Below are 14,201 nucleotides of genomic sequence, written 5' to 3'. Positions count from 1 at the left end.
TCTTACGTTTGTGTGTGTGCTTGCGTGTGTGTGCATGTGTGTGTGTATGGTCTGATTCTGATTATCCCCTTTCAGCGAGATGCACCGAGGCAAAGTGAAGTTGTTCTGGGCCTACTTCCTTTTTCGATCTGTGACTGATGGATGACCCCATACTCTCTCCTTCTCCATCCCCTCCTCCTCCACTTTCCACTTTCCGCTTACACGGATTGGAACATGAACCCAAGAAACCATCAACTCATCCATACCTGCCTGCCCTTAGCTACCGACTGTTACCTTTCCGTTCCTAATCTGAATACCTGCCTCTAGTTCGCTTTCTCAAGACCCTGTAATCGAAATCTCGTCTGCCACCCCTTTTATTTTATTTTCCATCGTATCTCGGAACTCTCTCTCTTAGCTTCTCCATCTTCACCACAAACATCGACATCGACATATGTACATACCCACGCATCGTCGGCAACCGTCGTCACCTCCCGGTTATTAAATCAAGCAAGGATTATAGGGAAATGCCTGCCTGCATGTGCTGTAGTTCCCTGCCTGCTTGATCGAAAAAAGACAACATGGCAGGCCTTGTCGACTGTCTCTTCGCCTCGCTACCAAATTTTCCAGATGCATGGCGACTCCATAGTCGATCTCAAGTCTCAGCCGCCCAGATATGGTAATCCGCCTGATTACCATCTCTAATTATCCGGTATTGGACTTTCTGAGATCCTCTTTGATAGCTACCCTACATAGAGCTCTCTTGGCAGATATCTTCATCCTGCTCAACTGACTACCTACCTTAGTACCTACCTATGATCTTAGGGTACCTGCTACAATCGTTGAATCTGCTGACTTCAACACCATGCGACCCTCACACGGACCACCAGCTTACCCGGCACAGTTTACTCTCCCCGGAAACGACACCAAATCCGCTGTCCACCCACAACCAGCCTGTCGCCGGCTTAATCTGGCTGTACCGGCATTTCAACCGCCCCCATTTCCACTAAGGCATGTCGACAAACCCCCTGGTCACCATCAAACCGCTGCGAGCTGCAAGTGTCCTGCAGTCTGCCACACTTTTGGAAAGCCACCCGTCCGGGACCCTGGCTCCCACAAGCCAAGATCGGTGGCCGTTGAATGTCCAGAATGCCCTACATGGGCTTCAACGGGCGTTCAACCCTCATTTTAACGCATCGCTTCTTAAACTGAAACCAGGAGGACCGCATATACAACACCATTGCATTTGCTGAGAGAGAGTTTGCTCCTCCTTCAACCACCACAATATTCGGCCAAATGGAATAGAGGACCGCCTCGCCTGGGTTTCATCCCCTTGGCAGTGACCATAAAGAGTAACAAGAAGCAATTGATCGGTTGTTGCCCTTTCTGCTTTCGAACTCGACGGATACGTGTTCCCACACCCGTTCAGAGTGCAATTGGATCTTCTTGCATGTCAAAATCTGACATACATGGTTTTTCATCTCGACTTGAGCGTATCGAACGGCCCAGTCCACATCTGCCGGGGTACCGGCATCATATTTCCCCCATCTGCAAGTGCCTCACTTGTCTCTGATCTCCAAGCGGAGTCTCTGCCGTATACGGTCACCATCCCGCTGTCTTGAACCCTCTCGATCTTGAGTGACGTCGCTGACTCCATAGTGGTAGTGTCCCTGAGCTTCAGTTTGCATGTGTTGAAGCTTGGACTCAAGATTCTATGTGCCTCACTCAACTTTAGCTTTCAGAGGCTGTCTCACAGTTCTCATGCGTTGAGCTGGATGTTTCATCTCTTGATTCCGGAACTCAAATTGAATTGTAAGGCTGTTGTTTCCTAATTCTGAACATTTTTCCTCAGCTCTGCATGGCTCAGTGGGTTTGTGCTTGGCAAACGTCAAGCCTGGACTTCGTATCAGGTGATGGCATTTTTCAACAGACCACCAAGAGAGCCTACCATCATAATCCACAAATTCCAGAACGCAAGTCGAACTTATGTCCTGGGTAATCAAACAACCGTGGTCCCTGTCGGTCTGTTGTGAACACCTCCACCATCTGGTCATTGGCACATCGGTGTAGAAGTTCCCCGTGCAAAGCTCGGAGTTGATAACACCACATCTAGACTACTTTGCTCGTTACCTCGCCCTAGAACTTCACCCCTGATGTCAGTTGATACTGAATCTACGACTTCGGAGCGAGTTTCAGGACAAGGAAAGTTTGCCGGCGATCGCTTTCTAATACTCTGACCCAGATGCCCGGTTTCTGGGGCTCCGAAGTATGAGCCTTTTTTATCTATGCTCAAGACTACCGATCCCACGCTGTTGGTTTTTCTCTCAATTAGGGGGATCTTAACCATGCTGTGCCGAGCCTCGGAGAAAAACCCCAACAAAACCTTGCACGATCAAAAAGAATCATGCCAAGAAATCTCAGAATGACACCACAATTCTGATCCCGCTGCTATGCCTCTCATGTGAAGAGCTTATTAACCCGATAAGGCCAACTGCAATGCGACCACCTCACAACTAGTTACGTGAAAGCGTGCAGATTGAGGTTACAGGAAGATACTTTCACATGCCAACTCGTGTTTTCATTTAAGAGTAACAACAGTCCAGTCCGTGACTAGCCTGCCTCTGTTTAAATGTGGGTATTTTATTTCGATAATGCAAGATAACTCGAGATGTCACACCAAATCGTGACAATACTCATCATACTCTGTCAACAGCTCGCCATCATGAAACGTACAAGGGGACTTGCAGAGGCTACGCCACTATTGGGTGATCACTGATCAGACAAGCCTCATTGCAAAGTCCCGAACTCTGAACGCCCTATTACATAAGACACATGATATGCTCTTATCTTGGTCTTCTCGGGCTTACTTCCCCGGTCTATGAGATCATAACTTCGCCAGCACCAGTTGCAAGTGTCTCTGAACCCTCATCTCCAGGAGATTTGGGTTGCTCGGTTATGCCTCTGGACGGCGCAGTCTTCATCTCCAATACATCGCTATCACTCCCTTGTCGTTCAAGGTCCTCAAATGTAAAGGCATCAGACAAGTTGACTGCCAGGAACGTCTTTGGTAGTTTGACCCTGCACGGACGTCAGTCGATATTCACACGGCAATGGTGGACATCGGATGAAAAGACTTACTGGTTGAATTTAGCTCGGAGTGTCTTGATGACCTGCAACCAGTCCGCGTGGGGTGTCAAACTTCGCCTGGGAGCACATCCGATGCAATGTCGACTGTCGAGTTGAACATGCAAGGGATCGAAGACATGGCAGCCAGGACTGATGGTGATACGAATGCTGTACGTAAACGTAGGCGCGTCGTGAGGTGATGTTCCATCGCCTGATTTCATCTCTGCTTCGTAGAGCTCAAAGCAGATCTGAGAAAGGTAATCGAGCTCAGGGATAGTGCTGCGCTTAATCTTGGTCTCTACGCCTCCCTCAATGATACAGTTTAGCAATGTATAGATATGTGACTCTTTGGTGAAGTAGAAGAACGACTTGGCATCATCTGACGCCTGCATCTCCTCGAGGTCCTGCACAATCTCTTTAAGGAGAGGCAACGATGTTAGCAGACCAATCTCGAGTTTCTCACTATCCGAGATGCCATATTCCTGGGGGCAGATAAAGTCAAACAGGACCTTAGCAAGACGGTACAGTTCCTGCAGAGGTTCGTTATGAGCATCTGCTGTGGATGAAGTCTGCTTCGTGCCCTTGTATAGGCGGAAGTATTGCTCAGGTGGTGCCTCTTCGTTGAAGTGCCGCAGATTGTTGAGGAACGATCGTCTTCTAAACAGTTTCTTGACTGACGCTGATCTGCTTCCCGCATCCACCTTGTCTGCCCCCTCAGGCGAGGGCTGATGACTCTTGTCACTCTTATCATCGGAAGTTTTGCCATCCTCAGACTCCTTTGACTTCCCGTCCTTGGTACCGTTAGAACCTCCAGGGACGCTGCTGGCACCAGCAGCTGTGTATTCATCAAGCATGTGGTTCGGCGGCGTGTATACCCATTCGAGGAACTGACGGTTGTGCAGTGCATCAAATTTCATGGTGTCATAGAGCTCCGAAATCTTGCTTGGGTCAACCTTTTCGCCATCGCAGAACTCCTGGAAGAGTTTCTCCCAGCGCTCTCGGAAGAGCTCAGCATCTTCGCCACAGCACCATCTTGATTGAATCTGGTTGAGAGTGTTTGCCTGAGAAAGTGATGAGGCAATTGATGAGCTTGAGTTTTCCCCCGACAGTTTCTCCGTACTAGGATTTGAGATAGCATTGAGGGATGTAACAGCACCACTCTGTAGCTTTTTGTAGTTATGATCCATCACACGTCGGTGAAAATTCATCAACTGTACGACTCTTGTTTGCACTTCAGAAGGTTCGGGCATATTTTCAGGCCATGTGAACTGCGCAGGACGCTCGTTGCCCTTGCGCAGTAGTCCCTTGAGCTTCTTCTTGACTTTGTCCATCTCATCTTTGGCGGCATTTGAATCATCCAAAAGATCCTTGCGAATGGTGATGAAGTCCTCAGGGATATCCTTCTTGCCCAAGAACGATGCCGCCCAAATTTGAGCACTGGTAGTCACACGTCTCTCAGAACTGCTGAAAACGTGAACTTCATCTAGAATATCCCTGTTCAGAAGCATGAGGTCGTTGCGCATATTCTCGCCGAGTTCCTGAGACTGATATCGGGCCGAATGTGTTGGCTCGCCTCCCCATTTGACAATGAGCTGCAGTTTGTCGAGAACCAGACGCTCCTCGGCGGCGGTAAATTTGGACATTGTCACTCCAGAAAGTGAATCTTGTCGTTTTGGGCCCTGATGGGACTTATCCTCCTTTGATGAGTCGCCTGCTTCTTCAGTGATTTCTTTCTTCTCCTCGGTCATGGCGACCAGCTCCTCACTAATAGCTGGCGTTTCTGTCTTCTTCTTTCGAAACATAGGCTTGATCTGAATCTTGGTACCAGGCCAGCTGCCCTTCTTGACGAGAACGTTTCGAAGAGACCGGAGCTTAGCGCGGTCCTCGATTCCTTGTTCGTAGGCCAAATCCACAGCTTGCACGACACTTCCAAGTGCAGCTTCTCCAATCAGCAAGACTTCTTCCTGGTGGCCCTTCAAAAGTGCGATGAAAGGTTCCGAATGAAACGTAAATTTGTACTTTTGCTTGGGAGTACGATCTGCGTGTCGAATCACTGAAACCATACCCTTCAGCTTCCAGGAGTGAGTCGGCAGGGGAGGCTCAGGAACAATGGATGCTTGTTCGGACGGAGGCTCTGCAATAGCACTCTGCTGGGTTGGAGGGGCGGATGAAATACCCGGCAGGGTCACATCGACAGGAGTGGGTGGGATCGCTGGAGTCGCCAACGTGCTGTGTGTCTTGGAAGGCAGTCCGCTCTCTGGAGTTAGAATAGGAGTAACTGTGCCGCTGGGTGCACGACGGGAAGAGTCGTCGGGCTGCGAGTCGGTGGTACCTGCAATGGAATTGATGCTCGTCCTAACTCCATTAGTACCAGACTGGGTTTGTTCACGATCCTTGAACGCATTAGATGCTCGTGTGAAGGGGTCTGTATCTGATGGCGCAGGCGAAGGCATAGGGGGAGTGACACCACCCTTTCTCATTTTCTCCTTGATAAAAAGGTCCTTCAGGATGTTGGAACAATGATCGTAGTAATCGTCATTATCCTTGACAAAGCTCCAGCCATTGACATCAATGACATAGCTCTTGCCTGATGCTCGCAGCATATCAAACCCACAGACTCTTTGGCCGAAAGCTGTGGAGATCCTGCTGGCCATCTCTTTCTCTTCGGCACCAAGGGCTGTGACATAACGCAACTCTTTGCCATGGGTGTTTCTTCGCACCACGCCATCCACTACAGGACTCTTTCGAGTCTCTGCGTGGCAATAGTTTGGACCAACAGTGTAGGCTTTGACATCTTCGGCGTTGTCGACTTGCATGAAGCTTTCATAAATGTAACTGCTTCCAGGTTCTGTGATGGCTCTGGGGACATTGAGATCTTTGATGTAGTCGGAACTCTTGTTGCCGATCTTTCGGAAGAGCTTTCGAGCACCGCCGCCTTCTTCTGTGGGGAAATATATGATAATGTTGTGATCTTCGCCACTTGTTGGTTTCTCAACAAAGGGCTTTCGGAGTGTTTGACCATCTACGCTGATAGTATTGCCGTCTTCGATAAGCTCTACTTTCTGGGGAGGCGGTGTCTGGGAGGGGTCAATAGGATCCAGAGAGACTCCAGAGACGTCCTTGATATGCTTGACCATCTCTGGCGTGAGATATTGAGGGCCACCATCACGGGTAACCTCGACACGCTTTGGCGTCCTGACCTCAATCTTGTCGAGTAAGTGAAGGCACAGTCGACGGTCCCATAGGATCTGCTGCATAGGCACATCGTTCACACAGAAGGGCTTCCGTGCCTTGACATAGGCAATGGCCTTGTCAAGTGGAAAACCGTCGGAATAGAAGGAAATCAAGTAATCACTGTCTGGTGTTAGTTATCACTTTGGGTAATTCGGCACGTGCCCCTTGCAGCACTACAGATGCACCCCACTATGCTACTTCAGCTCACCGAGAAGAACTACTCACCAAATAGGCCAATTCTCAACCTCTGCACACAGGATGGATTAGTTTAGTTCTGAAATATACAAATCTTGCCTTTGTAAACTCACCTTCATCGAGGATAACCTTATCACCAAAGACCACCACATCGAATTCACGATTGGCGATGAGTCGGTTCAGAATGTTCCTGCTGGGCTTGCTTCGAGCCTTGACATCTAGAGCGCACACACCAATGACACCGAATCGTGATGGTTTCACTGCAGCAAGTTAGACCCTGAATCTAAGCAATGTGCCTTGGGTTTCCAGAGGCAAGGTAAATCAAACATACCCTCTTCTCTCTCTCGATGGTGGGGACCCCGATCGCTACTCGGGCTGTGACTGCTGGTTGCTGTGCTTCCGCTAAAGCGTCTCTTGGCTCGGCTACGGGATCTATCGGGCCCCTGCCGTAAGCCAGACGTGCTGCTCTGCATGTTGTCGTGACGAATAGCTCGTTTTGTAAAGTCAAGTGGCTGCGATTGAAGATCGCGAGGGGTCAGATGATGCTGATTAGGATGTCCCACGACTGATTGACCCGGTTGGTTGCTAGAAGTAGTGACAGTGACGTTGGAGACCTCTGCTTCAGACTGGCCTGTTGCTGTGCTCTTGCCTGTGGACAGTAATCCAGGTACAGATCTTGGTGGAGTGCCTAGCTCTGAACCATGAGCTGATGATGAACCGCTGAGTACACCACGGGCAGATGCGAGAGTATAGATGGAAGTACCGGAGAGTCTCCTAGACTGGTAGTCTGAGGAAGAAGACAATCGATGGCTGGCGGCGTTGGAAGCTTCTGACGATACGGTGTGGGAATTCTCGTTGGCAGACGGTAAGCGAGTTCGCAGTTGGTGGGGTTCTTCTCCAGGGCTTGAAAGTTGCGAATCGGCCAACGTCTGTTCTTCAGAAGCGGTATCTGAGTTCATGGACTCGCGGCGAGTGCGTGCTAGAGGTCGGGGGTTCCTGATTGGCAAGGACGAGACTGCGGTTGTCGAGCTTGGAGCTGCCGTGAAACTGGCCCGGCGTGCGGTTGCGTGTGCGTCTCGAGTGACGGGCTCGGCACCGCGACTCTTCCTTGTGATAGCAGCAGCAGAAGAATTGGCGAGTAGCGAGGCCGAAGTTGAAGAGAAAGCACGGGATTGGCGAGGGGGGTTGGGCTGAATATTATGCTGTTCAACAGAAACGTAACCAAAAGTGAGCGACGAAGAGGGTGGATGAGAGTGTGGATGAAAGCGGCGAGGCGAGGAAGAAAAGTCGGCGGCGGAAGGTTCACCGGAGGCGGAGACGGAGGAGCTAACCGATGGCTCTTGTTCTTGTTCTGGCTCTGGCTCTGGCTCTGGTTCTTCTTGTGCCTGTGCTTGGGCTTGGGCTGGGCTGTCATCGGTATCGGCCAGACTAGCAGCATTCAAATCCGGGTCCAGTGGGTTATTCTTGTTCATGGTGCCCAGTATTAACGGTCCGCTATCTCCACGGCCGAGATATGGATAGAGTGAGCCAAGGTCGTATCGTATAGAAGGGTAAGGTAAGGTAATGTAATGTATGATACAGTACGGGAACGTCAAGGTACCTTTGTGTGTGTGTTACCCGTTCTTGTACACACCCAAATGTCTTGCGTGAGAGATCGTAACCGAGTACGCCAATTGAGGAAAAGGACCGGTTGTCAATTGAGTCGTGCCGTTATCTTCTGAAATCCAATAATACCAAATTCCATGAGACTCGCAATCAGGTGTCAGAAAGGTCTGACGTCGATGAAAAAAGGGCCCGTTTATTAGCAGGGTCTGGTATAGGTTCAGACTAGGTACCGAGCCTAAAACTGGAGGACAGAATAAGACAGACGCTTTTGCGATGTCTTGACGAGCGTCTCGTCTCGTTTGGTTACTGCTTCTGAACAAGATGAAACATTTATCTGCAACCGATATCAACATGAAGGGAGCAATAGTTTATAGACAAGAAAAGAATGTCGATGCGAGAAGTTGATGGTTCTTATTCTGGCCTAGAAATGAGTTGGGCCTTTACCTCGTTTGGTGCTAAGGCGACAATGTGATTGCTGTGCCGTGATCCCGTCAGGTATCAATAAATACAGGCAACGTTGGGATCTTCACGCTGCTGAAAGTCGCTAGCCCACGATTGTTTCTTTTTCATTCCTTTCTTAGAAAAAGGTGCAGGGCGATAACCGAGATCTTCATGAGACGGATGCAGTATTTCGGTTGCTGCTGGGCAAACGGAACCAGGGCCTTATAAGAAGGCCAGAAAATGAGAGGTGCGGGCAGGTCCTTTTCATGCTTGCAAGTGACTCCTCATATAAGTATTCCTGCTCAGAAATACATGGAGATATCCCAGATGCTTGAATTTGCCTCATTTCACTGAATCATAGGTGCTTTCAGTCACCAGATTTGCTTCAGTCTGGATGCTTCTGATGGTGGGGCTACTGTAGCAATGGGTCATCTGGGGAGTGCTCGATTCAGTGCATGATAGTGGAGATCCATCCATCAACAGCAGGGCAGCCATATAATTCAAGTTTCCTCAACGCCCAGAAGCATATTTCCAACATGTGGTTTGACACAGCATCAAGATAGCACAATCGAACCCGTCAAAGTGACTGCGTTCATGCACATGATATCTGCAAGAAAGGCGCCACGCCCACGCCTAGTGAGACATGTTTCGCCGTCATCGTCCCAGGAACTCGGCAATCAAAACGACTTCTGGAAGGGGCATGCTCCAATTGAGCCCTGTTATTGGACCGCCGCATCGTGAGAAGGGATGCCCACGAGATGCCAACATGGGGGGATACGGCTCCTTAGTGGCTTGAGGCATGCGACAAGCTTCCATAGCTGTTTGAGCTATGTAACCTAGAGAACCGATGACAGCTTGGGAAAGCGGTCTTGGTACTGCAGATGCATTATGACTTGCAGGAGATCGGACCCATGGATCTGGTGTACCACAATGAGGCTATCCTTAGATCTTTACAATTCCGAGTCTACGGCTCTGGCAGTAAAGCTCTGATCATGCAATCCAATCCAACATTCTGTCATTCTATCATAACCTGAAATTTCACAGGTTAACATTTTGCAAATGCAATATTGAGTCCCATAGGTTCTGTAGGGTGAGGCTATATAGTTAACTGGCTCTTATCCGTTGGTTGGACTTTTATCACCAGTTTTCATCTCAAGCTGATATAGCCGATATCAAGGCGGCCGAGCTATGCGACTTCGTTGTGAATCCATCTCATACTTTTACACTTTAGATGACAATACTTGAAACTCGTCGGTCCCTTCTTCACCAAGATAGCTTCGGACAATAGCTCCCAATAAGCATCAGCCTTCGTGCAAAGACTATCACCAGCAATGACCAAGCATTCAATGCACCGTGAACATACTCTAGAAATAAAGGCCACATATCTCTGGTTTCTCAGATTATACCCTGCATGACCGTTTCGTTTTGATAGCTACCATCATATACAAAGTCTGACCACACAGCCAAATGTGCCGTTCAACTTTAAGTCACAATCACAGAAGCACAAGCCACAAACGAAACAATGTTCATCAAGTATACAATGCGTAAAATTTCCAAGTCTATGCCATTTTGTAGACCAAAAATATCAACCCAGAAAACAACCATTTCCGAGGGAGCCTCTCCCTAAATGTATGTATGCCGTACACATGTGCCAACGGGTATGCCAAAAGACCAGTTCCCAAAAGTAATTGCAAACCCGCAAACCCAGATACCCAATGCATCATGTCGTAAAATAAAACTAGCAGTAATAATAAAACAGGATCATTTATCCTCGTCGGGGTTGTATCCCCAGAGGCGTCTTCGCTCTAGAGCCCACCAGTGGGCAACTTCGTCGGCCTCCTTGACCCAGGTCGCAGCGTCATCGCCGTACTGGCGCTTCACTGCCTTGATCATTGACTTGATCGACCATTTGTCCAGAGCGTCTAGCTCTAGCGGGTCTTTGCCGAGATCTGTAAATGTGTATTCGAGGTCTTTCTTTAGAGGCACTGCGAGGCGCCAGGGTGCGTCGGCTGAGGTGACTGTGAGCATACCACCGCCTGGGTTGATAAGTCCAAAGTTCCAAGCGCGACGACCATCTTGTGTCTTTTGATATGGGCGGATTAGGGATTGACCCTCGTAATCGTGGGCCAGGTCGAAAGCAATTTCGGAATCTTTTTTGTTGAGAGATCCTGAGTTGACGAGGAGGTCAAGAATAGTGGGAAGGATAGAAATCGATGTCACATTGGCCTCATATTGCACCCGAGGAATGCTGGGATGTCGGAAAGAAATCGGAACGCGAAAGTTGCTGATATGACGGTTTTCGTAGGTACCTGTCTTTGAGAAATCTTCCTTGAATGCTTGACCGTGGTCGCCAACAAAGACAACGAGGGTTTCATCAGCGATGCCGGTGTCCTCAAACATCTGCATAAGCTCACCGAGCCATGCGTCGGTGAAACGGATGGTGTTGAGATACTTGTCTAGGTCTTGATGATTGCCGCCCTCTTTACCCATGTACTTCTCTTTCTCGAACCACTTAGGGACTCCCCAAGGGTGATGAGTAGTGCTGGTAAAGTGCGACATGAAGAGTCGCTTATCTTCGGCGAGGCCGTCCGAGATAAACTTTCTGATGTGCTCCCTCAAATCGGTTTCGGGATATCCAAAATAGTTGATCTCCTCCATCTCAGGATTGTCCTTGGCCTCCTCGTCTAATCTGGGCTTGGTGACCTTGAAATCGAAACCAATCTTCTCGTCAAACTTGTCCTGTCTGTCATAGTGGTCTGTAACGGCTTGGAAGAAAGCGGGCTTCCACCGGTACTCATGGAACTTGGCTTGCGGAGTACCACCGAATCCCCACCAATCTCGCTCCTTCTGTGGCTCGCTCTCTGACTTGTCCTCTCGCTTCGTAGTGTTGCCCTTGACTTTGTTGAACAGTTCGAGAATCTGCGGAATGCAGGGCTGATAGCTCTCGAGTTCGGATTCTTCAAACATGTTGACGGCCATGGGCCAAGCGCCACAATGCGCGGCAGCAAGACTCTTGGTTGAGACACTGCTGCTGGTAAGACCTCCAACGACGTTGACTCCACCAAAGCCGGGCTTCGTCTGGTCGTTCCATACGGGCTTCGCGGGAGGATCGTACGCACTTCCGTTTGCGCTTTGATAATTGCCTGGCTTTCCGGTGATCTTCTCGAAGTTCTGAGTCATGCGTGACACCCGGCCGTTGACTTCATCTCTGGAACTCTCGTCGTTCGACTCCATGATGAATCGGTGGATATCGCTACCCTGCTGGAGGGGAAAGAGTTCTTCGCGCATACTCTCCATGAGAATAAGAGCAATATGTCTAATCTTGACCGAGTTATTTGAGAGTGCCTCTTGAATGGGAGCCAGAATCTCTTGATCGAGGTTAGTAATTCGCATGGGGTCGTTGACTGGGTTGTAGAAGCCCCGATCCTGCCAAGTATTGGGGCACATATCGCTGGGACCATCCTTCTTATCATGCTCGTCCTTGTATCGATCAGGATTCCACTTGAGAAAACCGCTGGGGATGGGGTTGGGAAGCCAAGCAGGGGGGTTCTCTCTGTACTTCTTTACCAATTCGTTGTTCTCTCTGCTGGGAGCCCATCCCTTGAAGTTACCCTTGGGATCCTGCCATCTCGACTTCTCGATGAGCTGTCGCAAGGGAAATTCGTTTTGAGAAGCACAGAGTCCAAGCTTCGGTCGTACAGAGTCGGACAATCGTAGAGGCAAACTGCTTGCGATGTGGTCATAAGGTTGGTCAGGGCGCGCAACCCAGGTGATGCCGATGAATAGCAAGACGACGGTGTTGATGATCCAAGAGGGAATGAATGCACAGCAGCGCCGCTTTTGTGTACGCTCTTCCGAATCCTTCTCATCCGCGTCGCGGCTCAAATTAGGTGATGGATGGCCACTGTTTGTGACGGTACTTTCGCTGTTGACACGCTGGAGGAAAGGCTCGGCGTTCTCAGGATCCTGCTGATGTTGTGGCTGTGGGCGAATCTTGCCTCGCAAATACCGAGAGACTGGAAGTGTTAGCAAGTTAAGCATTTTAATAAAGTTTAGCGACAAACCTGAAGCGATTCGCTTGCCAATTCCAGATACGATGTCGCCAAAGACCCTGTACAGGTAGTTTTGAGGCAACCATGCGACGATGAGGATGATTAAACCAGAAACAATAACGCTGCTGCTCTCGCTGATCAAAACATTGAGACCCTCGTCATTAGCAAAATCACCGGCGTCGCTCCATTCGACTTCGCCGCCTGTTCTATAATGAAAACCAAGCTCGGATGCCGCAGCAACGAACGTTATCAAACTATACAGCCACTGTTAGCCATAACGAGATCCAACGGAAAGGTAAAAATCGAGGGCATATACGTTAAAAAGCATCCAAGAACATATCCAATCAGAGAGAGAACTGTTCGCTCTCGGCGCAGCAATAACCGGGCGAAGAGAACTAGGAAGAAGTCTTGTAAAAAGAAGGTCGGTAGATAGATGACAAAGTCGATGACGGCGATTGAATGGATGTGGATGAATAGATGTAGCAGCTTCGTAAATAGTAATGATACGAAAAAGACAGCAAAAAGATAGGAGACTAAAGAAGGCATATTGGGCCTACTTCACATCATCAGGTTCAACGAGATGCGGAAGAGGATGGATGTTACGGAAGAAGGGTTGGATTTGAGGTGGAGGGGAGGAGGAATTAAGGTCAGGTCTGGGCAAAAGCCAAGCGGATATAAGGCTTTCGTCAGATATAAACGAAGAGACTAACAAGAATGCTGCAGCAGGAGCTGAAAAGCCAAGCCCCAGGTCCAGCACAGTATGGATGTGTATGTATGTATGTATGTATGTATGTACAGACAGTTTGGGGTGAGTGAGCGAGAGTATAAGTGATTGGAGGTGAAACAGAGCGACACGCAACCCCCTCCAAGGATATTCAGGGATAAGCTGTGGAAATATATGGGAACCTGCGCCAGCTGCTTGCACAGTGAAAGAGTGTCAGAAACAATGAAACCTCCAAGTGCAGATTGCCCAGGGTTGGTATGTGGTCGCGTGTTACAGCGTGGAGGGCAGAGTTATTAGGTAGCTATACCGACCATGCCGTACCGTACCGTACCCGTACCTTTTTTTGAGGCGGTTGTTTTAAGCTAATAAGGTGAGGTTTAGTATCCGTAGCGTGCCCAGACTCTGCTCGGATTACGGCGACAGCTTGGTTTAAGCTCGCACACCTTACCACAGACGGGTTCTTTGACACATTCTAAGCATGCCTGGCCTTACGAACCCTGCAGGTCACCTTGTTCTGCTCTGCTGAGCCGCTCTCCTCTTCACTGCGCCACCGCTGAAACAAAAAGAGAGGGCTCTGGAACAAGGAGTTGCTCTGCTTTGTATCGTGGTCGTCCTGCCTCTCCTGGCTTAGAAACTCTGATCCGCTTTTAGCATCCATGAATGATAAAAGGGGTCTTGTTCTCTTTTATTTCCCTTTCAAACTCGGTAGTTCTTTGTGAGTATCCATTCCATTTGCTGCACCGTAACAACTGGGACCTTGAATGATGTAGTGGACCTTTCTACCTGGTAATGTCTTGATGCGGTGGGATGCCCGGTCGGTTACTGCGCAAATACGAGGGGCTCGGTTT

General features: G+C 49.3%; 2 protein-coding genes across 2 annotated transcripts; both read right to left on the bottom strand.

Moving 5' to 3' along the window:
- Nucleotides 1-2,852: 2,852 nt before the first annotated feature.
- FPRO_02456 (uncharacterized protein) lies at nt 2,853-8,003 on the bottom strand (the record flags this gene model as incomplete). The annotated part of the gene is made up of 5 exons (XM_031227441.1): nt 2,853-3,054; nt 3,115-6,456; nt 6,562-6,583; nt 6,645-6,791; nt 6,863-8,003. The coding sequence occupies 5 exons, from the start codon at nt 8,001-8,003 to the stop codon at nt 2,853-2,855; spliced, it is 4,854 nt and encodes a 1,617-aa protein (XP_031077877.1).
- Nucleotides 8,004-10,338: 2,335 nt separating this feature from the next.
- Nucleotides 10,339-13,175, bottom strand: FPRO_02457 (uncharacterized protein; the record flags this gene model as incomplete). Its single annotated transcript, XM_031227440.1, has 3 exons — nt 10,339-12,593; nt 12,642-12,883; nt 12,946-13,175. The coding sequence occupies 3 exons, from the start codon at nt 13,173-13,175 to the stop codon at nt 10,339-10,341; spliced, it is 2,727 nt and encodes a 908-aa protein (XP_031077876.1).
- Between the last annotated feature and the right edge of the window lie 1,026 nt (nt 13,176-14,201).

Source organism: Fusarium proliferatum (genome assembly GCF_900067095.1).
Source record: "Fusarium proliferatum ET1 genome assembly, contig: FPRO_scaffold002, whole genome shotgun sequence".
In the NCBI taxonomy this organism is placed as follows: Eukaryota; Fungi; Ascomycota; class Sordariomycetes; order Hypocreales; family Nectriaceae; genus Fusarium; species Fusarium proliferatum.
The sequence above is the reverse complement of the archived record's forward strand: the minus strand, read 5'-3'. Positions and strand labels throughout refer to the sequence as shown.